Raw genomic sequence first — 27121 nt, 5'->3', positions numbered from 1 at the left:
GGCATTTGGGCTGCTTCCATATTTTTCCAATTGTGAATAAAGCAGCAATAAACATGGGGGTGCAGGTATCTTTTTCAATCAGTGTTTTTGTGTCTTTTGGGTAGATGCCTAGGAGTGGGATTGTTGGGTCGTAGGGAAGCTCCATGTTAAGCAGTTTGAGGAACCTCCACACAGTTTGACACATGGAGACTCAGTGCTGGGAAACTACTGTAGAGTCATTTGCTGGACTCCATATTCTGTTTGTCATCCTCACACCTGTCTATACACCTTAGTTGTTACCCATCAAAGGTTTTCACATCCATTTACTGAGGATTTTCTCTTGGGGAAACATTTCCCTAATGAAATCTGCAGGAAAAGTAGAAATTGCCTTAGAAGAATGTGCTCAAGTCAAAATTTTGGAGACATATCTTTACAGGTTGAGCTGTTCACCAAAGAGTATTTTTCTATAGTATCTGTCTGTCCAATGGCTGATTTCTTGTAATGCAAATAAAGTGCCTAATTTGGGGCATGGCTACCATTCCGAACACTCTCATACAGAGAAAAGTTTAAAGAAGACAAAGTGGGGGAAGGTGCCCAATGGCCTAGAGTCAAGGACTATGGGTGTTAGGATGGTTGTAGTAACAAACACCTGAGGAATTGTGAACTTAGTCCCCCTAAATGAGGCAGTTTTGTAAACCAATTTTACCACAACAAAACTTTTAAAAAGTCCTATCTTCCTCTCCAGCTTAGAGTAACCTAACCTCATTTTCTTAATCATTCACTTCTCTGGTACTTCTCCATGAACTTTACCCTTTACCCACCAATACACTTGAGTTCTTATGCTGTATTTGAGACACTGTCCTGAGTAGTCACTGTTGAGGATGTAAAGATTATTAAGACTTCAAAGTTTAATTCTATAGTTGGGGTGAACTAAGTATATACGTATTATAGGTAATAAAATACCTAATAGTGGTCCTATAGTAAAGATCTATAGTAGTGCATGAGGAAAATACTCCTGTAACTTAGAGGAATAAAGGAAGGTTTCTTTAGATAAGCCTGGCTTTATACTTAGGATAGAGAAAGCTGGGGGGAGGGGGGTGAGGGAGGGGAATTCACATAACAATGAAAATAAACCACAAAATTTTTAACTTTTCTTGAGTCAGAGAGCTAAAGTCACAAGGTAATTAAGTAAACTGATTTTCAAAGAGGGGCTAGGCTAGCCCCTCATGGAGAGAAGAGCCACAAGCTGCTGCTCAGTAAGGGGAAGGCATCATTAAAATCTAAATATTCTGGTAAAGGCCAAATGGGGCTAGGAACTAGACACACACAGACTCCAGGCACACAGAAAATTCACTCTCACAATCATTTTTCTACAGGTCTCACATGACACATGGAAGCAGGGCAGAAACTCAGAGTGAGGCATCACGTAGCAACACTGAGCAGAGATCAACAACCACTAGGGAAGAGGCAGGACTAACTGGCTCAGGACTGACCAGACACAAGGCAGAGTGACTGACCAGCAGGAAAAGTTGGATAGCTCCACCCCAAAACCCAGATGCACAGGGCCAGGCTAGGCCTGAGGCAGGTCTAGAAGGCAGTCACTCCCTTGGCCCAACCACCAGCCCAAAGCAAGTAGCCTTTAGGTGAGGGGACAAGAACCACAAAGAAAGAGATGTCCTTTGTGGTTGGGCTGGTAGGGAAGGTTCAAAACTAGAGTGGAACTCCCTCAGCATCCCAGGCCCACCTTAGCAGCCCACTGCTATAGGAATCAGGCCTGCAGAGGCAATGCAGATAAAATTAGGCTTAACAAAGGCCAAACCTTCCCCTGACTACACTAACCTACCCACACACTCCCCCAGCTCAAGGCCTCTCTAGGCACTTTCCCCCAGATGATCTGAAATCCCCCAATCAATGGTTTATTTACCATGAGAGGTGTTAAGGGACTACTACAATCCCTAGTAGATTGCATGCCTGGGACCTAGCTCATGCACATCTTACATGATAGGATTTTGGTAGCTTTCATTTAAGTTTTTAAAACTTAATGATGGCGTGGCAGACCCGCCCGCTGCTCCCCTCAGCAGTGTACTTTGTCGATCTGCCTGTTCTGCTCCCCACTCTGTCTCTGGTGAATCCTCTCACCCTCCGCATCTCTGGCCTGTACCCCAGTTCTGTATGAATAAATAAATCTTTAAAAATAAATAAATAAATAAATAAATAAATAAATAAATAAATAAAACTTAATGAAATGCTTGCCTTGACACAAATTAATCACCAGCCTGCCTAGATAAATGCATAATACTCTTCTCTGTTTACAAAGTCAGTATGGCTTACTTGAAAAAAAGAAAATTTCATTGGAAAGTATGCATAACCCTGAAGTAGCTATGTGCTCTGTATGTTTAGTAAGAGTGGATAGCCACAAGTATGTTTAACCAACTATAAAATACATAAAAATAGAATTTGGCATTAGAATGAAAGGCAATATTAAGAGTATATGAGTAAATAACTCAAGACGATATTTAAAGATACACAATTCTGATGGTGCTGCAGAGGCAATGAAGTTGGACCCAGTGATTAGCAAGACTTCACCACAGTAATTAGTTTTGGGTGGCCCAACCAAGAACATCCAGGGTAAGTTAAAGAAGTTAACACAGTAATTCAGTTGGGAATCCAGACTGATGAAAGCCAAGAGAGGACTGAACTGGGAACTGGACTCAGTTAGACTTAGGAAGTTGAGAGAGATGACAGCAATGTTGAGATCCTGTTTGCCACTCTGAAGAAAAAAGCATTACTCTCTTCATTGAGTGGTGAAGAGACAAGAATTAGCACAATCTGGGCTTCAGGTTGTGCTGAAGGTGACAGGTGGGGAGAAGTGAACAACAGGATATAATCAGAAAGGTAGCTGAAATTCCTTTTTAACTGTGAGTTCAAGAATTTAAGGTTTCTTTGGGAGGTTTCTACAGAATGTGACTTTATCATGGAAAGAGCATGAATCATGCTACTAGGAAAAGCTAAGCATAGATCCTAGCCCAACCCATTAATATTTAGAAACTTAGAGGTTTTTAACCACTCTTTAGCATATTTCGCAAGTAAAACTGCAATAATACCACCTATGATAAAATTATGAAGTTGTCATAACTGACAAGATACATTCTAAGTGCCTAGGACAACAAAGTACTCCATTAAGTTCATTCACTCCTTTTCCTAGCATATACTAAGTAGTAGAAATTAATAGACAACTCTATGGTCTTCAGATATCATCTGAATTTATAATATCCCCTGAATTAGTGATTCATTTGGATTAATGAATTCTCCTAAGTGGGGCAGCTTTCATTGATTCATATTAATAGTGAGATTTGATTAGTCAATTTTAGGAAAACTGAATTCAAAAAGAGTTTGCATAGCATGATCTGCTTTGGAAATAGGTGTATGTGGGTGAAATGCTACAGTAGAGGCCTCCACAGAGCCAGGGGGCATCCTAAAGATCCTAGGAGCTAGAAAATTGGAGAAATGATGAGAGAAAACAGGGAAGTGAGAAAAGTTTGATTTTTTTTTTCCTTTGTCCCTCCTTACTACCTGATGATATTGTGAAGATACTGGGGATATGGATAAACAATAATGATCCTATGGTGAAACCTACCAAAAATGGGGCTTGTTCTAGGACAAAAAAAAATCCCAAAATCCCCAAATGAAAGATATGTGCAAGGCTATACTTTTCATGCAGATGGGCAGCTTAGTAATGATACCACCAGGCAGCAAACTCGCCACCTGAGGAATAACTTTAGTTACAGCATTCTTGTGAGCATTTTTGTGAAACATATCTTTCATCTGAAATCCAGTTAACATATATATATGCATATGCATATATGCATATATATACACATACACACATATATATAATATGGGATAAATATGCCATCTATATTTAAAATGTGGGTCTATTTGGAGGAAAAAAACTATACAACCTGTTTTACCTATATTTTTATTGTAGAGAGCTGAACTATCTTGCAGCCAAATTTACTCAAAGCTCCCTCAGGAACAGCAGCTGGGGAATTAAAGTATTCAGAAGGCAGGAGGGTATCACTCAGGGGAGGAAATGCCCTACCAAGTGGGAACCTTGTGGTGAGTGTATATCCCCAGATAGTCCCTCTTTAGCCCAGAACAATGCTTTCCTGAATACAGGTAGACTCATGCATACGTTGTGATAGGACCTAAGTTAGTGGATACTGTTTGTCCATTAAGAAACCATTAAGGCATGTATGATAACAAAAGACAAAAGAATCAAGTTGATATTAGTGACACTGAACTCTGTCTAGTCACACCTTCATGCTATCTTCCCATCACCTTGGTAAACTAGAACAAGTAATGTTTATTTCCATTCTATTGCCTAAGAGCAATATATTTCTGTAGTCATACTGTGAGCTTACTTTTAGGATTATCTCTATACTATGTCCATTTCCTGGATACTGATAGTTACAGCGGAGAACAGAGCAGTACATCCTCCCCTTCAAAAGTCAGGTACTTCATTAGTTTGCTGTGCGAATTTTGAAAGAGGTTGAAAGATGTTAACCTAGCTAGTTCCAAATTAGTTTAGTCCACTTGCTAACTGAATGCTGTGTAAATTCTCCAATGAACAATCTCAAAAGCTACCAGCTAGTCATCCTCCATCATAAAGACTCACTGACTTTATCACCATTCACAAATATAGGAAGCCTGCCCACACGCCCCCAATCCTCTCAAGCCTAGCCCCCAGCAGACTGACACCAGTACATGCAAAGACCCACCAACTCCAACTGCTGGGAAACCAGGCTCAGAGGAGGGGCAAAGTTCCTTCCCTTGTCTGTATATTCTCCTGATAGAAAGCAAATCCAAGACTTGTTTCACACGAAGAGCTTTGAACGCCCTCAGGGCCTGCAGGAAAGCAGTCAGACTGCATAATAAAATACTCCTGAGCCAGGCCATTCCTGCCCCCCAAGTGCTGGCTCTTGCTAATGCTAATCCAGCTTTCTGTTTAGGGTTGTTTTTTCCCTGTAGATCCAAACCCTCAAGATTTTTATGTTTTCCTAGGTCTTGCTCTTGATATCTTCCTATCTTTGCTATGTTATCTATTAACATTGCCAGAGATAGTATCAAAGCTGACAACTCGTTGATCTTTCCTTTTATTTCTCTATGATCATTCTAAAACACTGGTGACTTCAGCAAGAAATATTCTGCACACTGACATGTGTCTTCATTTTCTCAAAATTCTGTAAATGCTTTTTCTTACCATTCTTTTAGCTGTGTGACTGTCCTTGGTACCAATCTGAATTGTATCGTCTTTTACTTAACAATGATCTTCTCAACTTTTCAATCATGTAAACTTTACCTTTTCTCATTTCTCCCCTCTAAACTTTTTCACTGCTTCTCTGTCAACAAAGTTTCATATAATGTGGGGATTTAGATGTAAAAGGTAAATTTTACATAAAAGTACTGCCTTGTGTCATAGAGATAGGCCATGAGAAAAATTCTCCACTACAGAGAAAGTCTTTGGAACAAAAAAGATTTTGGCACCTAATTAATCTCCTGTCCTAAAACTTGGACTGCAGCTAAATCATCGTTTATGTAAGGGGAAAGGGGAGTAAACTTTTCTTCACAAAACTTTCCAAGAATACTGCTTACACTAATTCTTGTAATGTACCTCAGTGTAGCTTGAGTCTTTATTTCTATGAAATTCAATTCTCTTAAGGTTCACTGTAGTTCCCTAAAGACAGAACATATTGGAAAGGATTTGCACCAGTTTGCAAACACAGTTCTACCACATGGTTTGTAAAAGATGAATGTCCTTTTTTTAAGATTTGGAGTCCCTCAAAATATCAGTCTGAATTACTATAAAAATTGATTAAATAATGAGTAAAGCATAAATGTGGTTTAGACATCAATGTGAATATTAAAAATTATTTGTAAGTTTCATTCTTACATTTGAACATGTTAGTAATGGTATAATTTATAATTAGTGTTCTTAAAATCTAATATGACATATAATACTTACTTTTAATCTGATGAAATTGTTTAACCAGATCTTTTATGTCCAGATTATTATTCCCTGAAGAAGTAAATACAGGAAATCAGACACATAAAATTCCCAATTAAAATTCTTTTTAAAACAACAAATATATAATCTAAAGGGATAACAAACCTTCTCTGAACACAATAAGTTCTTTAAAATAAACTGCTGCAAACTGGGTGATGTTTGGTGGATTAGTTTTGAGAACAGCTCTGCTTACTCCCTCCAGCAGAGTCTTGAGGCCATAAGGTACAACAAGTCTGGGCTTTGAAGAAATCATTTTTGCAGGATGTCTAATTTCAACTCTAATGAAGAAAAAACCAAAATCTTATCAATATTACATTATTAATTGTTATATTAATTATAGTTTCTAAGGACTTACCTACTAGAATTTTTAGCTTTGATTCAAATATCTAGGCAATTACTCTAGTAAAATGGGATCATTCTTGATGGTAGTTTAAAAGGTACAACACTACCTTTTAAACAAGCTATTGCATATAGCCAATAGCTTGTTATATGCAGATGAATAAGGTAATCCTATTTAAGATATACATGGGAAAAGCCCTATAAGGAATCTGGGGTGACATCATATACAAAAAAATAAAAAGCCAATCAAAAAACACCTACTTCTGTAAAATGCACTCAATATAATGTGCAGTAATATTTCTCTATTTTCAAACAGCATCCTTTCAAACTACATGGCTTTCTACTCATTCATCAAAAGTTATTAAGCTGGTTTCTACAGGAAATCTTTTCATATTTCCAAATATATCATCACTTAAGTATCTTTATACAACTTTTTAGTTTTGATTTTTAAACATCAGAGTTGGTGTTATTTGTTGTATGACACACCATATGCACTTTTTTTCCCTTTCCCTCCCCCTTACTTCTCTTGCTTTCCCTGATTTTAAGCATTATATTATAATCTGCAATTAAGCTTTATATTATAATCTGCAATTCTCGGAGCTGCAGAGATCACCATCTAAAATTGTTTCTGTGGTGTGTGTATGGGGAGGGGGAGGAGTGTTTTTGTGTAAAAAGATTTAAGAGGGTTTACTAATATCTACAAAGAACAACATTAAATAAGGAAATCAGTGACAAGGGAAAAATATGAGAGGAATAATATGATGAAGCTGCAGTTAAGGTTAATAGTTCAATACAAGACACAGGTTCTTCACTTTGGGTTAATAGTTCAATACAAGACACAGGTTCTTCACTTTGATAGAAATGAGGTCTCAAATCAGCTCCTCAGCTACCAAGCAACCATCGCAAAATAGGTAACAGTTGTGAAGTGATTCAGTTTTCCTGAGATAAAAAACAAATGAGTTGCTGGGGAGGATCACAGCTATTCTGGACAAGGTACCCATGAGAAATTTCTCCTACGGGTCCTCATAAAGAGGAGACAGTGTGATCTAATGAACCATATCCTCAACAACAATCCTACAGTAAATAGAGTAACGAGTTTCTTGGGGCTAAGTGGCTGGGTTTGGCTACAGCAATTATACCAAGGGCCAATCTCTAATAAAAGCAACGAATGTATCAGCAAAATGCTGCATATTTAAAAGCACATTTCATCTTCCCAAAGGTCGGGGGAAATGATTCTGTATTGACCAAAGCAAGCCCTTGGAGAATATAACTAAGTCTATTGAATTCCTTAATGAAAATTTACTTTCTGCATATCATCAACAGGTACTTTACTAAATTAAACCATATTTAAAAAACCAGTAGTGTATATTTGGCAGGACAACATGCTAAATGTACAGATAGGAAGTAATTATGATACACATAGGTTATCTACCTGCCTACATACCAACGCATGTGTATAGAAATAGATATAATTACACTAGGGTGGAAAAGATAAATACAATGTAATGATTAATATGTATAATACACATGCAGTATGGAGCTATGTGTGAAGAGAGTTGGAGGGGTGTGTATATTTTACTTATAAATACATTATATACTTTGTATAATATTTTAAAGTACAACCTTTTCTACCTAGGTGCCAGTAGAAAGGTCGTTTACCAGAAAGTGGCTTACCAGTAAACCCAGATGGAGCTAAGGAATTACCATTGCTGCAGGCAGTTTAACAGAGGGCGTTATTGTGGGGATAGGGGTTGTGCAGTTGCCCCAAGTTCTACCCCTTCTCAACCTGGCTAGTTGCTACCCCATCTCCAACTCCTCCCCACCCCTCCACACACACACACATTTTGTGAAGGTGCAGGGTCTTAGTGCCTGGGATCTGGAATGCCCAGAATCCTACGAGGCAATCCCAGGGCTTTCCTGAGCGGGCTGGGAAATATTGACATCACACGTACACATCAGTGAGGAAAGACACAGAGACGCTGAACTGTCTAAAAGTTACAGCTTAATGGGTCTCTCCTAGCTTTGCTTTAAAACACGTTGTCGAAACCCCACACTTTACAACCGCTCCGCCCCGCGCCCAACCGTAGCTTCCGCGGCCCCACTGGCGCAAGGGGAACGCTCGGCAGTAACGGTGCCTAGAGTGGATGGTACCTCGGGGGCTGCAGCGCCCCGGAAAACCAGTGAGCACACACCACCCACGCCTTGAAGACCTAGGCTGGGGCCTCGAGTGCCCGCGCAGTGACTGGGCTCATTTCTTGGCGTTTGGTTTGCTTTGTTGGGTGGGGAGGGTAGTAAAATGTGGGAAGGAGTATGCATCCCGAAACCGCTGGAAAAGGTGGGGAATGAATGCGAGCGGGAGGGCGGGCGGGCGGGCAGGCGATGCGGCGGAGCCGCAGCCAGGATCCCGTCGCTCGCCACACCCACAATGCCCGCACCTGGCAGTTGTCCCTGGAGTAGTCTGGCCCCTCCCCACGGGCCTCCCATCCAGGGAACCCATACTCCTTCCAAACACTTGAGGTACCGTTCACCAAAACAAACTGCCACCCGGGCCGCAGCAGAGGGCCTTTTCTCCAGACTCGCCCCACCTTCTTTCCCACTTGGCTCCAAGGAGCTTCCTCGTTGCCCCCTTGCCGGCGGCTCCTGGAGGAGCCGGCGCTCCCAGGGCCTTTTTATACCCTCCGGGGTCGTCAGGGCTTACGTCACAAAGACCCGCCCGCTCACTCAAGGCTCTGGATGGTCACGGAAGTAGGCGGGGCCTTCGCCCCAGCCAATGGGGAGCCGAAAAGGACAAAGGCCGGAATTCCGTGAGCCAGGGAGGGGTGCTTTGCCTTTCTGGGGAAGGCAATCCGGTGTAAGGAAACTGGTATTGCCAAGGGCCAGGAGTCTGAGTATGTCAAGGCTAAGGCGTTTGGTCAGTCAGTCGAAAATACGTGCTCATTTGGGAGGAAGGAGAAATAGATTTATGATAGTTCGTATCTTCTTGTCGCCGCCACTCCTTTCCACACCATGCTTTTGCACGTTTCTTTCCTGCCCACAAATCTGTTACCTTGAATCATCTCAAAGAAAAATTTCTGCCACTGTGTACAGAACATAAGTACGAAGAGCGTGAGTAACATCAGGCAACACAGTACTTTTCCGCATGAAACACGCCTGTGGGAAGAGAATTGACGTCAGTCCTAAAATTCCTGTTTCTGTAATTAGGAGCTTGCAGTAACATCTCAGACACAATTGAACAGCTCGGTCAAACCATATTGTCAGTAACAGGTTCCAAGTCTTCCAGTACTGTTTAACCTCTGTTCAATTTTACTAAAGTAAAGGAATGTTGATTCATTTTAAAAAATACCCACCCCTCACTTTCACTCATCCGGGCTAAAATATTTGGACGAAGCACTGAATAACACCACAATCATGTTCATCAGAGTCCAAGCAGTTTTCTAACCATTGACTCAATTGTAAATTAATTGCTAGTCATACCAGGGCACATATCTGACAAGCCATCTTTAAAAAAAAAAAAAAATATATATATATATATATAAAATAACGTCCTGAGCACTTTGCAATGATTCGATGTTACAGCCCAGTCTAATATATGCTGAAAACAGTATTTTCTAGGTATATTAATTCGTATATTTAAGTTACTGAATGTCCATTATTATATGGCAGGCAAGTTCCATCTTCTCATGGAGACTACATTTTGAAATAGTGAAAGACTTATACAATCTCGAGAAACCAGAGTATAAAAGGCTACATTTTAAAAATTAAAAGTGAAATGCTGTTTAGATTGAATGATGATAGGCTGGTGTCCTTCCTTTATCCTTCCTCACTGACCCCAGCCCTACCTTGGTAGGGAAAAATTGAGATGAGGCCATTTGATTTATAACACATTTAACTTTTCTTTTTTTGGATTTGTAACATATTTAACCTTTTTTCTTTTTATTATTTTTCTTATATCATTGTAGTCCTCATAGTTTCCCACCACCATATCTCCCATGAAATATATTCTCTCATGTTCTTACCTCCCCTGGATAACACATTTAACTTAATCAAAGGTGTAATGGAACTGAGACCCCACTTAATCTTTTGAAATTATAGACATTTATGTTTGTGTAGCCCAACCTCAGTGGATCATCTCGAATAACCTAATTGTTAGGAATTATGAAGAATATCTGTAACTTAAAAGGCAAGCCTTAACTCTTCATGACAATTCTTCATGAGTTATTTGCCTCAGCCCTCCTGACATGCAAATTGTTAGTGAAAACATTTAACCAAAAGTATTAAATCATTTGCTGTTTTGACTTCTTGAACACCTAATGACTTGGCATGGTTTTATAATCACCTTATCCTTATGTTCAGCCTCTAGGAATCTAACCGAAATTTAAATCTACCTTGTCAGTTATTGTTTCCTGCCTCTACTCCCACCCTTACCTCTTATCTTGGACATGGATAAAAGTCCAGAGTTCTTGGTGTGAGTTCTGCACACTTCCATTCATGTCTCAAGCTGAGAGTCCCACTTAACTATCTAAAGAATGGGTTTGATTACTTACTCATGCTGTTTGTAACCTGTGTGACTTTACTCATCAGCTACATGGTGTGGGATATCCTTCTAGTTATCATTTTCACCTGAATCTATGCTCCTTTAAAACTCAGCTCAGCTCTAAAAACCATTAGGAAGTTAATGGCTTAAAATAAATATGTATGTACAAATTATTGTATGTATGCACACATACACATGTGTATTTAAAAATCAGGTAATGACTGCCCTTTAATTTTAGTTGGCAGAAAAGAACAAATAAAAACAAATTCTGTAAATAATTTGTACATACAATAAACTTTAATTAAGAACAAGCTTGCTCTATATAATTAACTCTTCTCTCAGACTTACTAACTTTACTAAGATGATAACTAGGATAATTTAGACCATCTGCATTAGAATCAGCCTAATGATTAAGTGGTGTCCCAAGTTCTACCTAGAACGTACTAGAATCTGATTACGGCTAACCTGAAAAATGCTAATATTGAAAACCTCTGCCTTGCTTCTATTTCATACCTAGACAACTAGCTTTATCTCCACAGAGCTCAAATCTTTGCTAGTTTTCATAGGACAACTAAATTCACAGTGTTGCACATCTTTTTATAGATCAGTTTTCATTCTCTTGTTCTTCCAGTTCTTTTCTCTTTCTGTATTTCCTTTTACTTCTTTTTGACAATTTTATTGAGGTACCATTGGTTTACTACACTGTATATGCTTTAAAGAAACAGGATCACCACCTGTAGGTGTATGCTACCCTTACCATACATCTTTTCTTCTTCGGACAATCTGGGCTTCATTATTTTTTTCTACAAAACACACCACTATAGAGATCTAAAAAAATATACATATATACCAACCAGTACATCCTAACTGCATAAATATATGTCTTCATAGGTGAAAGCTATATTTGAATTCTTACCACCACAATTTGCTTAAGGAAGCAACCAACTAAAAAATCTTACACAACAGGGAAAATATGTGAGTGTATGCACACATACACATGTGTATTTAAAAATCAGGTAATGACTGCCCTTTAATTTTAGTTGGCAGAAAAGAACAAATAAAAACAAATTCTGTAAATAATTTGTACATACAATATGTAACAATAAATCTAATTTTCTGTAACATCTAAAAGTAAGCTCTTTACTCAGTTCAGTACTTAAGTATGTGGTAAAATAAAAAACCTAACCTATAAGGTAAAATCTAAAGTATATTAAACACAACGGTGAATATTACATTATTATTAGACCATGCCTCCCAGCATGTCAATTTATAAAATTGTGGTAAGCACATAAAGTATACATTAGATATTTCTCTCATCATAGCAAAAATATATTTGACACTTACAAATGAAAAATCCATTTTATAGGAAAAGGGAAGAATGAGTGATTTCCACATAAAAAAAGCACACATGGATGCAAATCAATCTGCTTATATGATTATTTTCTTCATCAGTGAGGGTAAGGCGCAATTTATACCAAGCTAAATTTCCAGGCAGACCACAGTAGTTTACAGGTTTGGTAAGTCATGGCACGCAGGCCAGATAATTGTTAAGAATTCTCAACTCAAAATAAACTTGGATTTCAGTCAACCTGACAGTATACTTGCACCATGGTTTTGATATTTTAGAGTCTTCAGAATCATCATCTACCCCATCTGCATGTCCTACTGCCATGTGAAGACAGACATACCAAGACCAACTTCATCAAACCTAGGAGAAACTACTGTAACTATTTAAGAGAACCAACTAGAAGTTGTTACAAAGATGTCTACTCATTTAAGTGGGTTCACCACAAACTAATTTAAAAATCTCAAAATAAATAATTTTTAAAGCTACTAATGAAGAATACTTATTTTAAAACCTAAAGTATAGGGTTTTATGTAATCTTTGAATAGTGTGTAAATTTGAATAATATTGAAAGTAAAATTTCAAGTATGTTTAAACTGAAGAACTTCAAGAGTCAGAATGTTCCACAATCATAACTGAGAAGTTTGTCACATGTTGCAACCAAAAAAGACAACAAAGTGGCTTGAGCCAATGTGAAAGATTCATAATGTTCTTCCCTTCAGTTCTGATGAAACCAGGTAGCCAATATTTTTAAACACGTTTTTCTCTTCAGAAAACTACTGAGCTCACAGATCCACTCATTCACTGAATGCAGCATAAAAATCTTTTTTTCTTTGGCCAGTGGTTCAAATCCATGCAAAATTCCTAACATGAAGAATGTCCATGTGAATTAATACCTTGGAAGTAAGGATATATATATAGTTTAGTAAAGTTATTGAGGAGCAAACATTTGGGAAATGATCTTCCTTCAAAACTAAACTAAGCAGATTAACTCAGCCAACATTCTAGGTGCTTTTCCCAGGTCTTATGTTGAAAAGAAATATAAAAGTACTGACATCACATGAGATCATGCTTCTGTTGGAAGGATATGTAAATAAATGACCTTAAGATGATTGTCTTTTGCTCAATGTAATTTTTTCATAAAATTAATCTTAAGTCTGAATCAAGTTAATGACACAGCTATGCCAATTGAATGACAATGTAACTTAGTAATGAAGGATTGCCAACTAACTTTGACCTTGTTTTCTAATACTGAATAACCTGAGCTAAGGACAAAACGAATAAAACCTGGCAACAGATTACTCAGCAAACCCTTTGCCATAAAATATTTTCAGGCAAAAAACCATGTGTTCATTCAAGGATAACCTTTTCAAGAAATGAAACTTATAAGGAATCCATATCTCAACTAAGAGATTCCAAAATTTGGTAATCAGGTAATTTTTCAGGAAGAAAAAACACTTAAAATGTAGGTATTGTTTGTCTAGTTTACAGTCTCAGCTTCCTAATAAATTAGCAAACAGTTCACTTTTGTTTATAAAGCTCTCCACTTGCTTCTGTGTGGGTGGTTTTCAATGGAAAACAGTGTCCATCATTTTGAAACATTTTGTATATAAACTGAAGATCAGTGTTTTCTGGTACAAGTTTAGCTAAAGAACATTTGCTTTTTTTTTTAAACTAAGGAAAATGTGGAGTTCTGGGTTATTAACATATTTTTTTTTACAGTAAGAATATTCAGTCCCTGGCCTTCCCTGGTGGCTCAGCAAGTTAAAGCACAGCACTAAGAAGCTTAAGCCACTTCCATATGAGCTCGATTCCACTTCCACGAGTTCAATTCCCGCTTGCCCCAGAGATCCACATGGCGCCGCAGACCTCTCCTGACCCACCTGTTGCTCCCCTCAGCAGTATACTTCGTTGATCTGCCTGTTCTGCTCCCCACTCTGTCTCTGGTGAATCCTCTCACCCTCTGCATCTCTGGCCTGTACCCCAGTTCTGTATGAATGAATAAATAAATTTTTTTTAAAAAAAGAATATTCAGTCCCTGGTGAGGGATTTGTACCCTATCCATTGTTCTACCCATAACTATATTAAGCAGAATAAGTGAATTGGCCTTTCTTTGCTTCAGTTTCAGTGTCTGAAAAATGGGGAATAAACACGATCTGTGCTGCATTTGACAGGAATAGGTTGAGGATAAAGTAAAACACTAGAAAGCACTTTTATTTTTTTTTTCAAAACACAATATAAATGCTATGTCATGATATTGTTAATAATTTTACAGGTACTCTTTAGTGTTACCCCCCGTTTCCCCCCCCCCCGAGACATGTGCTTCAGATTAGGTGTTCCTATAAGAACATAGGTTGAATACTTTAATTTCATTTTAAAAATAATAAATCACAAAACTAAAATGTTTGAACAAGGTCACTTAGCCCTCTCCCCAGGTGGTTAGTTTATATGACTATTATCATCAGTATTATTACTTTTTAGGTATAGGTTTAAAAGAGAAGATCTTTAATATGTCAGCTTTCATGGGAAAATGTGTCCCTGGCACAGGTGTTTTTCAGAAGAAAAGCCGATCTTCACAAGAGCTGTGTCCTCTGTTTTTATTTTAAAGTGCAGAACCTGGGTGGGGAGGAACAGAATGGGATTTCCAGGTCTGTCTGTCACTGAGGAACCAGCTCTCTCAGAGAGGCCAGAGCAGCATGGATGCGGACATGCAATCTGTTTTCAAAGTCGTAGCCAGAGAAATCCTCCTGTAAAACCAAAGAAAGGCATTTATTGGCTTTGACCTGAGCTTTTGCAATACTGCATGGTGATCTTGGCTAAGTTTCACACTTTCCAAAGTAAAAGCCCTGATGTTTCTACTAAAGACCTCATGTTCAGTTCATTTTCTAATCCCCCAAACCTCAGACCTCTTGTTCATCTCTACAATGCCAACTACCCGTCATTGATATTGTTGTCGGAAGACTTTTCTCACCTTAGTCATAAAGTAGTAATCTTAAGTTGTGTTCAATGTAAACTGCTGTTAGAAGTTCTTAATCTTAAGAACCTAGTTATGAAATCAAGTTATTTGTCCATGCAAACAAGGAGAGTGTTTATAAAGCAGGATGAACAAGTTCCTAACAGGTTTTTTTTTTTTTTTGTGATTTTGGGAATCACACTTAAAAGCCAAGTGCACGCTGATTCAATTAGTCATCACTTTCCCTTTCCAGACATATTTTCAACTAGAACAGCCATCTCACAAATTCAGGCTTCCATGTACACTACGGAAGATAAGAAGCACCACTGGAAAATGTCAATTCAGTACTTTACCTTTGCTTGAAGAAGTAGCGTTCTACCTCTTGCTACAGTCTATGAATGTAAGAAAACATAATATCTCTTAGTATCTATAATTATAATTACATATATTCAAGCAGAAAATGTCATAATGGGATGTTAATTAAACAATTCACAGTAGACACAGAGATGAGTGATTTGCTCATTCAAGTATAATGACTGATTTTTCTTTCATATAAAGATACTTACAAGTTTACATCAAGACATTCTGAAATATATGAAAATAATTTCTCATATTCTTCATATTATCCTATGAAATATTACAACTGGGAAGAGTTGCAATTATTTAGGTTAAGTTCTTACTAAACAACCTAAAATTAGTGATAATTAAAAGGGTTATTTGGAATCAGTAAGTTATGTCTTCTTTAGAAGGCACTAAGTGAGAGTATCAATTTCATTTTTCCAAAAACAATAATGTTGTCATATTTTATGTTCATATATTGAGGTTACATTAAGAGTACAAATATCCTTAAAATAAAGAACATCTTGTGAAGAATTTCTATCAAAATTTATAAATCTGATTTTCTCTTTTTGTCACTGGAATTCTAGATGAAAAGATTTACCAACTAAAAACATATCTTTGGCAAGACAGGTTTGCCAAATGTAGCCAAATATGGCAGCTTACTTAAGGTTAAATTAGTATCGTCCTTCTGCTGATTTAGTTCAGCCTTTACAAGGTTCAACATCTTTGAAAGCTGAGTTGGGCTTACTAAAGATTAGAATTTAGAAAGCCAAATATTATGTATCTGAGTTCTAAAGGAAGAGATCAAGCAAATTTGGGCAATACTGAGATGCTACCTTAAAAAAGAAGAAACTTCCCTATTACACTAATTTAAATATGTACTCAAAAATTGGTTAATAGTAACTGACAACTTAAAAATTTTAAAACACTTATATAGTTTTTTATCTATTTTTACTACATCTTTAGTAAACTTGTAAGGCACATATTATTTATCCTGTTTATAGGTTAGGAAGAAGGTATGCGGTTAAGTAACTTATGAGACATTAGAATAAGTGGCAGAGTTACAATCATAATGTGATTCTGTGTCCTTCTGAATAACCACAGTCCATCATATTAAAGCATTCTAAAAAGGAAATAATTCTCCCTTAAGTCAAATTTTATTCAAGTTTACATTTGTAATTCTAATTCTAGAGAAAAAGTTACACATCCTTCAAATCTATTAAGATAGCTCCTTGGGCTCATCTTACATGAAATCAAGGCAGGGGTGGGGGACAACACTACACAAAAACTATTTTAAATATGTCCCTGCCTGCTCATTTTCACATTTCTACTGATGAACATTATTTAACAGAAACATAAAATCTTACCTCTGGTTTGTCTAATAAAAGACACCCAAGTTCATAACAAGCATATGGCTGAACATACAAGTTATTCTGACGACACAGCTCATCTTTAACAGCTCGCTGAAAGAACTAAAAGAATACACACTTTGTTTGAATTTATTTTCCTACCTAGTTTCATGTTTCTACCTAAGGTTTATCACATCTTCAAGAAGCTGGAAAACAGGAACACATCTTATTTCTGTATTCTACAATATATCAGATTTTCTCTTCTTTTGCATCTTTTTCCTTCCCCTTCCTCCTCATCCATGTCTTAAAAGCCCTTTATATGCTTGGCTGGTAAGCATCTTGAAGAGTATACTACTCATTAGTCAGTAAAAATTGTGCCACTCAATTTCCAGAGAATATACCAGCCTCCGCTGACTTATTGCTAAGAACATCTTTGCATCTCAAAGTTCGAACTATCCCCTTTAACAGTTAAACAGCATATAAGCCAAGAACCAACTTGATTCAAGATGCCTGTATCTTGCTGGTATTTAAGTATAGGATCTACAGATTTTTAGAGCTATGTAATTAACTATCATGATCCTACACTAAAGGTTAATTTAAAATTTTAATACAAGTGTCTCAATAGTCCAGGATTTAGAGGCCAAATGACTATCAGTATACATGAACTCTTTCATAGAGCACTCAATTCAATACTAGGATATAGTTTTTAAAAAAATTGCTCCAAGAAAAAGGAACTCTCCTGCATTGCTGGTGGGAATGCAAACTAGTACAACCACTATGGAAAACTGTTTGGAGGTTCCTCAAACTGCTAAACATGGAGCTTCCCTATGACCCAGCAATCCCACTCCTAGGTACCTACCCAAAAGACACAAAAACACTGATTGAAAAAGATACTTGTACCCCCATGTTTATTGCTGCTTTATTTACAATTGGAAAAACATGGAAGCAGCCCAAATGCCCAAAAGTAGATGACTGGATTAGAAAGATGTGGTACATATATACAATGGAATATTACTCAGCAACCAAAAAAAAAAAAAAAAAAACCACATGTCTTTTGCAGCAACTTGGATGGAGCTGGAAAAGATCATGCTTAGTGAGATAAGCCAGAAAGAGAAAGAAAAATACCGGATGGTTTCACTCATAGCAGGAGTATAATGGACCAGGCGAGAAAATAACAAAAATAATGAACAACCATAGACCAGAAACGTTCTGTGGGGGTGGAGTGGGGAATGGGACCAAAAACGGGAGGGGGGGGGAAGGGAGGGAAATGCACGGGACTATGGTGGTGGCACAGGGGTGATTTGGTGATGGGAAACCCGTGGGGATTACAATTGAGATGAAAAAAAAATGTGCAAAATGATGTAAAAATAAACTTTTTAATAAAAAAAAAATTGCTCCAAATATTTGAAAACATGCTCCTTTTTCATATAATATGTACACAACATATTCTAAAACATCTTTCTAGATCTCACCTCCAGTACTGCAGTAATAAAGGAAATGTGAGCACACTGACATGCCTGATCATCTTTGTTTTAACTGGGGCTTCATTCTACTCATTGAAAATTGTCTGTCTTTCCTCACTTCCTCCTCCAAGGGAGACTGTCATTTTTGAAATTAAGCTAGTGCCAGCAAAGCAGGTCATCTGTTAAGAGTTTTACTAAGAATCTGAAGTTACATTAAAAACTACTACTACCCGGCCGTCCCTGGTGGCGCAGCAGGTTAAAGCACAGCACTAAGAAGCTAAAGCCACTTCTGCATGAGTTCCATCCCCAGCCCTGGAGGTGATCCACATGGCGCGGCAGACCTCTCCTGACCCGCCCACTGCTTCCCTCAGCAGTGTTCTTGGTCATTCGGCCTGTTCTGCTCCTCACTTTGTCTCTGGTAAATCCTCTCACTGGCCCTGCACCTCTGGCCTGTACCCCAGTTCTGTATGCACAAATAAATAAATCTTAAAAAAACAAAAACAAAGAAACTACTACTAACCACCATCAACTTCTAGCAGCAAATAAGTTGAATAAAAGTTCACAGTGTACTAGGAAGGTGCAAGCTAATTCTTTTTACAGTTTTCCTCCAACATGACAACTGCCATGTTGTAAAGCAGCATGATATTAATTTTAAAAGCCATGCATGTTTACCTGAACAGCGTCTTCTGAGTTTCCAAGACATTTGTGAATGGCACCAAGAAGCAAATACTTTAATCCCACAACAGATGAATCATCAACTTCATGACAAGCTTAAAGAGAAATGAAAACAGCAGGAAGGAAATGCATTTCATTTACTTTTCTAGATTGTAAAAGAACTGTGTTGACTGGTGACTTCTTTAGTTTCTTTAGTTCATGATTCTGCTCAAAACTTAAAAGGTTTTCCCTCTACTTATCCACTAGAGCAAATATATCAAGCTTCACAGAGCCAAGATAAGATCTTATAAATACACACACATACAGGGCTCAAAGTTTCCAAACAATCAGAAGTAGCTGGAAGAGGAGTAGAGTGTGGAAAAAAGGTAAAGATGAAGAAGACAGAGAGGCAGGAGTTGCTTCTAAAGGCTAAGCTCCACACAGAAAGAACTCCAATGAGCTTAGGGCAGTAGCATTCAGGAAAGGGGGTGCAATTCACTCACTCACTCACTCACTCACTCACTCACTCACTCACTCACTCACTCACTCACTCACTCAATTCAACATTTTCTCAGTACCCACCACATGCTAGGCAGTTCTAAGTGTCTGACATTCACTCATGACAAGACAATTCTGCCCTCAAGAAGGAGCATTTCACTGAGATACAGACACTATGAAAGAACAACACGATACGATGTTATGAAAGAACAACACGATACGATGTTAAGGAAGTGGAAATGTTAAGTAAAAAAATAAAGCCAGGGAGAGAGTGAAGTGTCAGAAACGAGCAGTTTGAGACTCACTGACCCAAACAGGCCCTGGGGCTGGGGGAAGAGCATTTATAGGCAGAGAAAAGAGCCGGAGTGAAGCCACTGAGGCCAGCACAGGTCTGGTGTGCTCAGGAGCAGGAAGGAGGAGTTTGGCTGGGCCTGGTGAGCAAGGTGAAAAAAGCAGTGAGAGCCAATGGCACCAAGGGCTGGGGTGTCCAGATTGTGGGGCACCGTGGGCCCCTGAGTGGACTAGGGTTTTTACTTTGAATGAGGTGAGACCATAGGGGTTCTGTGCAGCAAAATGGTATTATGAGACTTAGGTTTTGATAGGCCAGTTTGGCTGCTGACTCAGAGCACACCGAAATATCTTTAAAGCCCAGAGAGAACGCAAAGGAGAGGGGAGGGATTATGAGAAGTCGATTTAACTCTACTGATCTAATTCCAGTGGCCGACAACTGAATGTACAAAGCTGTGTGGGGTTGGTGGAAGAATTTAATAGACGAATATGATCTCGGTCATCCAGCACCAGTTTTTCCTGGAATTTAACTTTCCCTACAAAGATTTTCATCGCACTCTATATAGGTGAATGCATTCGAATCATTACTGCTTCACACTGGTGAATGAAATAATCGAATTAATTGTTCTCAGAACTGGGTGAACATTTAACAAAGACATTAACGAATTATCTCAAGTTATTCTAGAGCCTGCTTCCCTCTCCACAACTACCTGCTTGTTGTTAGTTTATTTTGGTAACTGGGAAGAAGTTCAGAGAATATTTAGTCACTTTAAATGACAATCATTCTTGTGCTTGCCAATTACTGCCTGCTTTATATTTGCATTTGTGTTTTAATTAGCTGTACATATACATGATCCCCACTTGTGTGTTAAGAAATCCTTTATATTCCTTTTCATTAGACATTGGTAAATAGTCTAGACTTTCATGTGTTTAAATTATGCATATCCTTTTTAAACAAACATCACAGAACCTGCACATCCAAAAAAATGTTTTCTTTTAAGTAGTCCCTTGAGGATGGTGCCTGCCTGCTCTACTTACAGGCCCTGCCCAACTTTGGGAAGTACATTACTTTGATCTCTGGAATAAAAACGCCTAAGAAAGGTTTGACCTTCAAGGATGGACCTTTTCTTTTTGGGTTTGTGTTTTGGGAAGTAAGCAAAAAAAAAAAATCTGCAGGGAAGTCTGATGATAGCGATTCCATGGGTAAGACTAGATCTAGTGACAAGGCAGAGAAACCTGACACATTTTCTACAGTAGCTAACAAATTATTTGGGGAAGAAATCCAAAATATTTTGCTGAACCCCACTGGAAAAGAGCACGCTCCTTGGGAATAAGAATACATTTCCAAAGGTATTACCTTCCAGTAGACCACCCTTTCAGACGTCTGTTTTCATTTTAACACTGCAGCCTCACTGTGGGAGCACACAGTGAGCTGCATGGTTTAGTGTTTTTGCAGTTCTGGAAGATGAAGCTGTGTGGAAACTACTCCGGGTGAGGCTGGCTGGCCGGAGCACAGCTGTGTCACACTCTTGGGGAGCCATCAAGTCACCTGTAGGTCCTGGTCCTTGGTGTCCTCATGAAATGGGCATGGCAATATTGTCTGTCCTCCCTACTTTCCTGGCTTGCAGAGTGGAGCACAGGGAATAATCTTCCAGACAATAAAGCATTGGCCATAAACTAAGAAATATTAGAGTGTTTCTTTAAAATAGGGCTCTGCCACAGTCCTGTTTTCTTTCAAAATTTAATTTATTCTCCATGAGAACTTTTCCTACAACTGTAATAAAAATGACCTTAAAAAGATTATTATAACCTATGTTCTTATGGTTTTTTAATATGTGAATCCAAAATACAGGCACTATTCTCTGAGGTGTTTACTCAAGAGAAATGTGCATGTAAGGCCACATAAAAGACTTGTATATTTATGTTGTACAATTTGTTGTAGCAATTTCACTCAAGATGGGGCCCTCCCTGGTGGCAGAAGGGGTTAAGTGCAGCACTGCAAAGCGATCTGTAGCCACTGCAACACAAGTTCAATCCCCGACCAGGGAGCTGACCCACATGGTGCAGCAGACCTCTCCTGTCTTGCCCACTGCTCTCCTCAGCATCCATCTGTCTGTTCTGCTCCCGTCTCTATCTCTGATGAATCCTCTCACCCCCTGCCCCCAGTTCTTATATGCATAAATAAATAAATCTTTTTAAAAATTTTCACGCAAGATGGGTTAAAAACTCATTGATCTTCACACTAAATATCTCTGTATTTTACTGTGAATCACATTTATATGAAATGATAGACTTTAGAAAAAAAATATATCTTCCAGCTAACTTCTTGAGGACAGATATAAGAACATATTTCATCAGTGGACATGGTCACACCCTTATCAAGGGGACCAAGTGTGGGCAATGTGCTCCTTCCTACTCCCGTCCCTGAAGAGACTGATTGTTAGTCACTACACTCTTTATCCAAGGGTGGCAGGCTTGTGCTCAGAACCAGACAATGTTAATGAGAAAATGAAGGCAGCAGCACTGGACCAAACAAGCTGGAGTATACAGAGGTGGGGTCTGACCTTGACTCATCCTCTGTAGGTTGGGGAAGGAGCAGTTGGGCAAGGCTTTCCACAAGTACAGCACTTCAACAGACGCCAGCACACACAGCACTCTGGTTGGGGTTTGCTTCCGAAATCTCTCTGCCTGCAGGTAGTTAGAATAATTAGGCTTCACTTCTTGGAAACAAGTTCATGTCAAAAATATGCTCTGTAGACATTTAAAAGTACACAGTTCATATCTGACAATGACCCACTCCTATGAAGCTAAAATAAACATATCTATAAAAAATATTTTGCTCTCCAGTTTTTAATGTTTTGGTAGACATGCCTTCATTCATAATTCAACTCAATCGACTGTCGAGATGAGGGTATATTCTGAAAACCGGAGGATGAAGCTAAATTCATTTCAGCTGAAATTGCAGAAAACTATAAATGCCCGTGACAAATAATAACTCAACGGTTTTATAAAGAGGGTGTTGTACTAGGTTGTGTTAGTTGTAGTTTTATTGACTTTTTTTGCTTTCTACTTGCATTCGATAAAAACTTACAAAACTAAAATCACAAAAAAACTTAATGAGTTGTGAAAACACAGTTGTGTGTAACACTGGGTAATTTCGGTTAAGTTTTATTACAGGTGGAATAAATTATGGACAAGTTTTTATTACAGGTGGAATAAATTATGGACATTGTGCCCACAGTCTGGGGTCTTGCTGCTGATAGCTTTGATGCATAATTTTGCTTCTGACTAGGTCAAAATGTTATGTGTTCAGCATATTGAGAGCCAACAAGCTGCCTCTATCACCCAGGTTTTGCCAATTTATATTCTCCAGAAACTACTGAGCTCTTCAGACAGACACTTTTCCTCTCCAGATACACTCATTAGCTCTGCAGGGTCTGGAATGCCGCTTCTCATCCCGAACTACAACAACTGCTTTAATGACTTGCGGCAACACAAGCACTTTCTATTCAGAGCAGAAGTGTGTGGCCAAGGGAGCAAATTTTCTCCAAGTGGAGAGCTGCATTTTGCATGGCAAATAAGTCTCCAGCTCAGAATATGATCTCCTCAGGCAGTGCTGACTAGATGTCCACTATCGCGAGGCATCAGGTTCTCACATACCTTTTTCACTGAGAACTGTTCAATCTGATTGTTTTTCCTTTTGAAGAGTTTCTGGACATCTTTGAAGACAATCTGTGCCCCATCCACATCCCCAGTGGCTCCTTGGCAAACTGTAAGAAACCACCGTTGTATTTTTATTAGGGGAAATGACACCAGGTTCCATGCCCAGGTAGATGGTACTTGGGAGATGTTACCAAAGAAAAAATGGGAGTAACTATTTTTAAAGGCTCTTACCAGAGCACTATACCACCCACCCACTGTTTCCTTTTTTCAACAACTATTTCCTAGGACCAGAGGTTTGTAGGGATCCTGGGAAAGCTGTGGGTCTAGTCCTCTGGCTGGAGAGCTTCTCACACACCACAAAATCCCCAGTTACAGCCACACTTCACAGTGTAGTTGGAGTCCATATGGTCAGAAAATAGAATAAAAAGAAACCTAGGGAAGGACAATGAGGAGCCCAGAGGATCAAGAAAGTGTCACAGCAGGAGGATGTTCCTGCACCTAGAAGGAAATGAACCTGGACATGGTTGCGCATCCCTGTCACCTACAACCCACTGGCAAACCTGTGAAGGAGAAACACACTTATCTGCACGCTGGTGAGACTTGAATGTTAGCTATAGAGATAAGACACATGCAGCCTCTGCTACAAAATGAAGACAGGTAAGAGCCATTAGAAGTAGGAAGTCAAAGTGCTTTTGTCGTGTCCTTTTGAAGTGATCAGGGAAGCTGTGAGGCCCAAGGAGTAGAACAGAGCACTGGGGATGGCAAGAGTTTGAGAGTTGCATCTTCATCCCACCCCGAGTCCCAAGTCCTAATCAAAGCCCCTTTGCTGTGCTGTTTTCTCCCTTCTCCATACTTCACACCAATTTGAGTCCCACCTTCTTGATGAAACTTTACCTATTCTTCTCAAGCCCCAAGGCATCAACTTCACTTCTGTGAGTCTGGTTAGCTGTCTCTGCCACAGGCTCTTCTTCAGATCCCTACCTGGAATACGCACTGATTTGCTAGTTCCTCCTCCTTTACTCAGGTACCCCTACAAGTGGGTGGCTGGTCTTATACTCTGATTTTTGGGTTAGATCAATCAGAACATAGAGCCATGTAATGTCAAAGGTAGACAGGTAGCAGCAGGAACACTGAAGCAGAAGCGGCGAGGTTTGGAAAAAATTGAAGGCAGTGAGGTGATGGGAAAGTCCAAGGATTTCTACTGGACATCAGAGGGTTTAGGCTAATATTCAAAGGGTGAGACATCCCCTGGTCCAGCGCAGCCTCCCCCCATGTGAAACCATTCAAAATGACCTCACAGCCCAAATATTTCAAAACCAGAGTACTCCTGTGATTGTTCTGTAAATCAGTCTCATCAAGTTCAAAATCACAGGGTACAGAGTTGCAGGAAAGTTTGAAGACCTGCCTCAGGTTACACAATTAGCCAATGAAAAAGAAGAAAATCTGCTGCTTCTAGCTTGAGGTCTACTTCAACTAAGTGATGCCATTCTCAGAGTCATGAGAAAGGAAAAAAAAAAGAGTGAGCAAACAAAGGAGTGTGAAAAAGGAAAGATTATGCAGGAGGCACAGTGACCCACAGTCATAGTATCAGAGCCTCAGCCACCCTTTCAGATTTACAACACTAAAACCGCTAATCCCAGGCAGGGATTACACACCTCCTTCTTCCAAGGACACTTAGAGATGGCTGAAAGCAGGTACGTGTGTGAAAGCCTGAGCATGTCTGGGTTAAGTCTGAGACTTCAAGAGAATTAAGAGGCTGGGCTCTTCCATTAATCTAAGTTTATATCACAACCTGCCAGTGATATTCGAATCTGTTTTTAGTAACTTTTAATTATATGATTTTAAACCTGGAGAAAAGTTGCAAAAATAGGACCAGGAATCCTGTTTCTGGGTATATACCCAAAGCAATGGAAGTCAGGGTCTCCAACACTCCCATGTGCATAGTAAGCATTACTCAGAAAAACCAAAAGGTAAAAACAACCAACATGTCCATCAATGAACAGGTAAATGAGAGTTATCATGAACATACCGTGGACTATCACTCAGCATTGTAAGTGCATGAAAATTCTGATACACCTAACTATAGAGATGAACCTTAAAGACATACACTACAGAAATTAGCCAAACAAATATAAAACGTTCTGAATGTTCTAATTCCATGAGTTAACTAAGGAATCAAATTCATAGGGATGAAATCAGAATGGTAGAGCCAGGCTGTAGGGATGGGGCGAGGAAATGCTGTTTGACAGATACAGTTTCTGTCCAGGATCACCTGCTCTGGAGATGGAGAGGTGACGGCTGTATGACAATATGACTGTGACACAGGAGCACCCCTGAGTTGAACACCTAAAACTGGAAAACCACATGCTAGATTTTATGCTATGAATGTGTTATGCCAAGTCCCTGGTGGCAGTGTCTCTGGTGCCAAAATGCCCACCCTCATCAGCTCTGCCTGTCCAGCTGCACCTGTCCTCCATACCCAGCTCAAATGGCAGCTCCTGCAAGAGGCCTTCTCTGTTCGTTTGACAAAATAATCCTTTCCTTTCCTGTTTATTCTAATAGTGAGCTATTCACATGTCTTGTTATCGGCACAAAACCCCTTAGAGATGCAGTGTCATTTGTGCTCTGTCATCTCCCGGAACTGACACACTCCAATATTTACAGAATAAATGTTCCTTTATGCAGGAACACTTATTCCTGTCTATGTTGTGTTCTATGATCAGCAAAGACTTAAAAAAAAAAAAAATCTGCTCACAAGTGACCACATGGCCCATTGAAGTGCAATCATCTGTTGGACTATGGTGCAGGTCTCTCTTCTGGTTCATACTTTCTGGAATGTGTTGGGCAGGTCAAGGCCACTTAATAAACAGATGCTACAGCCCTCCCTGGTGGCACAGCAGGTTAGGACGCAGCACTGCAAGCCAGCCTCAGCCGCTTCAGTGTAAATTCAATCTCCCACCCCAGAGGTGACCACATGGCGTGGCAGACTTCTCCTGTCTTGCCCGCTGCTCCCCTTAGCAGTGTACTTCATCGATCTGCCTTTTCTGCTCCCCACTCTGTCTCTGGTGAAGCCTCTCATTGTCTCTGCACCTCTGGCCTGCACCCCACTTCTGTATGAATAAATATATCTTTAAAAAAAGAAAGAGCTATTATATTTTAAAAAAAAAACAAAAACAGATGCTACATTTTATCTGCGATGCCTACAAATTCTTGTAGTGTGAGGCAGCATACTGGCCAGCACACTGAAAATAATCCTATTCAAACATGGGCTAGAGAGCCAACAAAGGCAGAGGTCCAGCAAGCACTGCAGTGAGACGTGCAGGCAGCAGGGGGCGCACGCTGATTGCTGATGGATCGCGGTTCTAGGGCACCTCTTGGACATCCATCAAGCACTGTTAATTTCACCTGACTATAAACAGCTCATCAGTGAATGGGGTTTCATTAAATCCAAATATTCAAATAAATACGGAAATATCTTATTAATTTGAATTTCTAATAAGGGGAATTACTTATGTGGTTGAAAAGGGAGAATTCATTCTTAAGAGGTAGAAACTGTTCAAACATTCGGGTTTCTTCCCTTTTTGCCACTGAGGCACCTCATGCAGCTTCCACAGGACACAGACAACTCTTGTCCACCAGATGGCAGCAGG

At 39.2% G+C, this 27121-nt stretch overlaps 2 protein-coding genes across 3 annotated transcripts in view; both read right to left on the bottom strand.

Annotated features, from left to right (window-relative positions):
• Positions 1-9012, bottom strand: part of CABYR (calcium binding tyrosine-(Y)-phosphorylation regulated) — a 15908-nt gene extending 6896 nt beyond the window's left edge. For both annotated transcript variants that reach the window (XM_012725896.1, XM_004683792.2), the window contains exons 1-3: positions 8971-9012; positions 6152-6324; positions 6005-6058 (exon numbers count right to left, since the gene is read on the bottom strand). In XM_012725896.1, the coding sequence (XP_012581350.1) occupies positions 6005-6058; positions 6152-6299 (202 nt within the window). In that variant the 5' untranslated portion in view covers positions 6300-6324; positions 8971-9012. The remainder of the gene's footprint in view (positions 1-6004; positions 6059-6151; positions 6325-8970) is intronic.
• A 5440-nt stretch (positions 9013-14452) lies between these two features.
• The window catches only part of TTC39C (tetratricopeptide repeat domain 39C), an 84301-nt gene continuing 71632 nt past the window's right edge, over positions 14453-27121 (bottom strand). The window contains exons 9-14 of the mRNA XM_012725928.1: positions 23469-23578; positions 22373-22496; positions 19041-19138; positions 16924-17028; positions 15571-15609; positions 14453-15011 (exon numbers count right to left, since the gene is read on the bottom strand). Of these exons, the coding sequence (XP_012581382.1) occupies positions 14922-15011; positions 15571-15609; positions 16924-17028; positions 19041-19138; positions 22373-22496; positions 23469-23578 (566 nt within the window). The 3' untranslated portion in view covers positions 14453-14921. The remainder of the gene's footprint in view (positions 15012-15570; positions 15610-16923; positions 17029-19040; positions 19139-22372; positions 22497-23468; positions 23579-27121) is intronic.

The sequence above is a fragment of the Condylura cristata genome, unplaced genomic scaffold (assembly GCF_000260355.1).
Source record: "Condylura cristata isolate star-nosed mole 26May11 unplaced genomic scaffold, ConCri1.0 scaffold00016, whole genome shotgun sequence".
NCBI lineage: Eukaryota > Metazoa > Chordata > Mammalia > Eulipotyphla > Talpidae > Condylura > Condylura cristata.
Note: the sequence above shows the minus strand (reverse complement) of the source record. Positions and strands in the feature narration are given on the sequence as shown.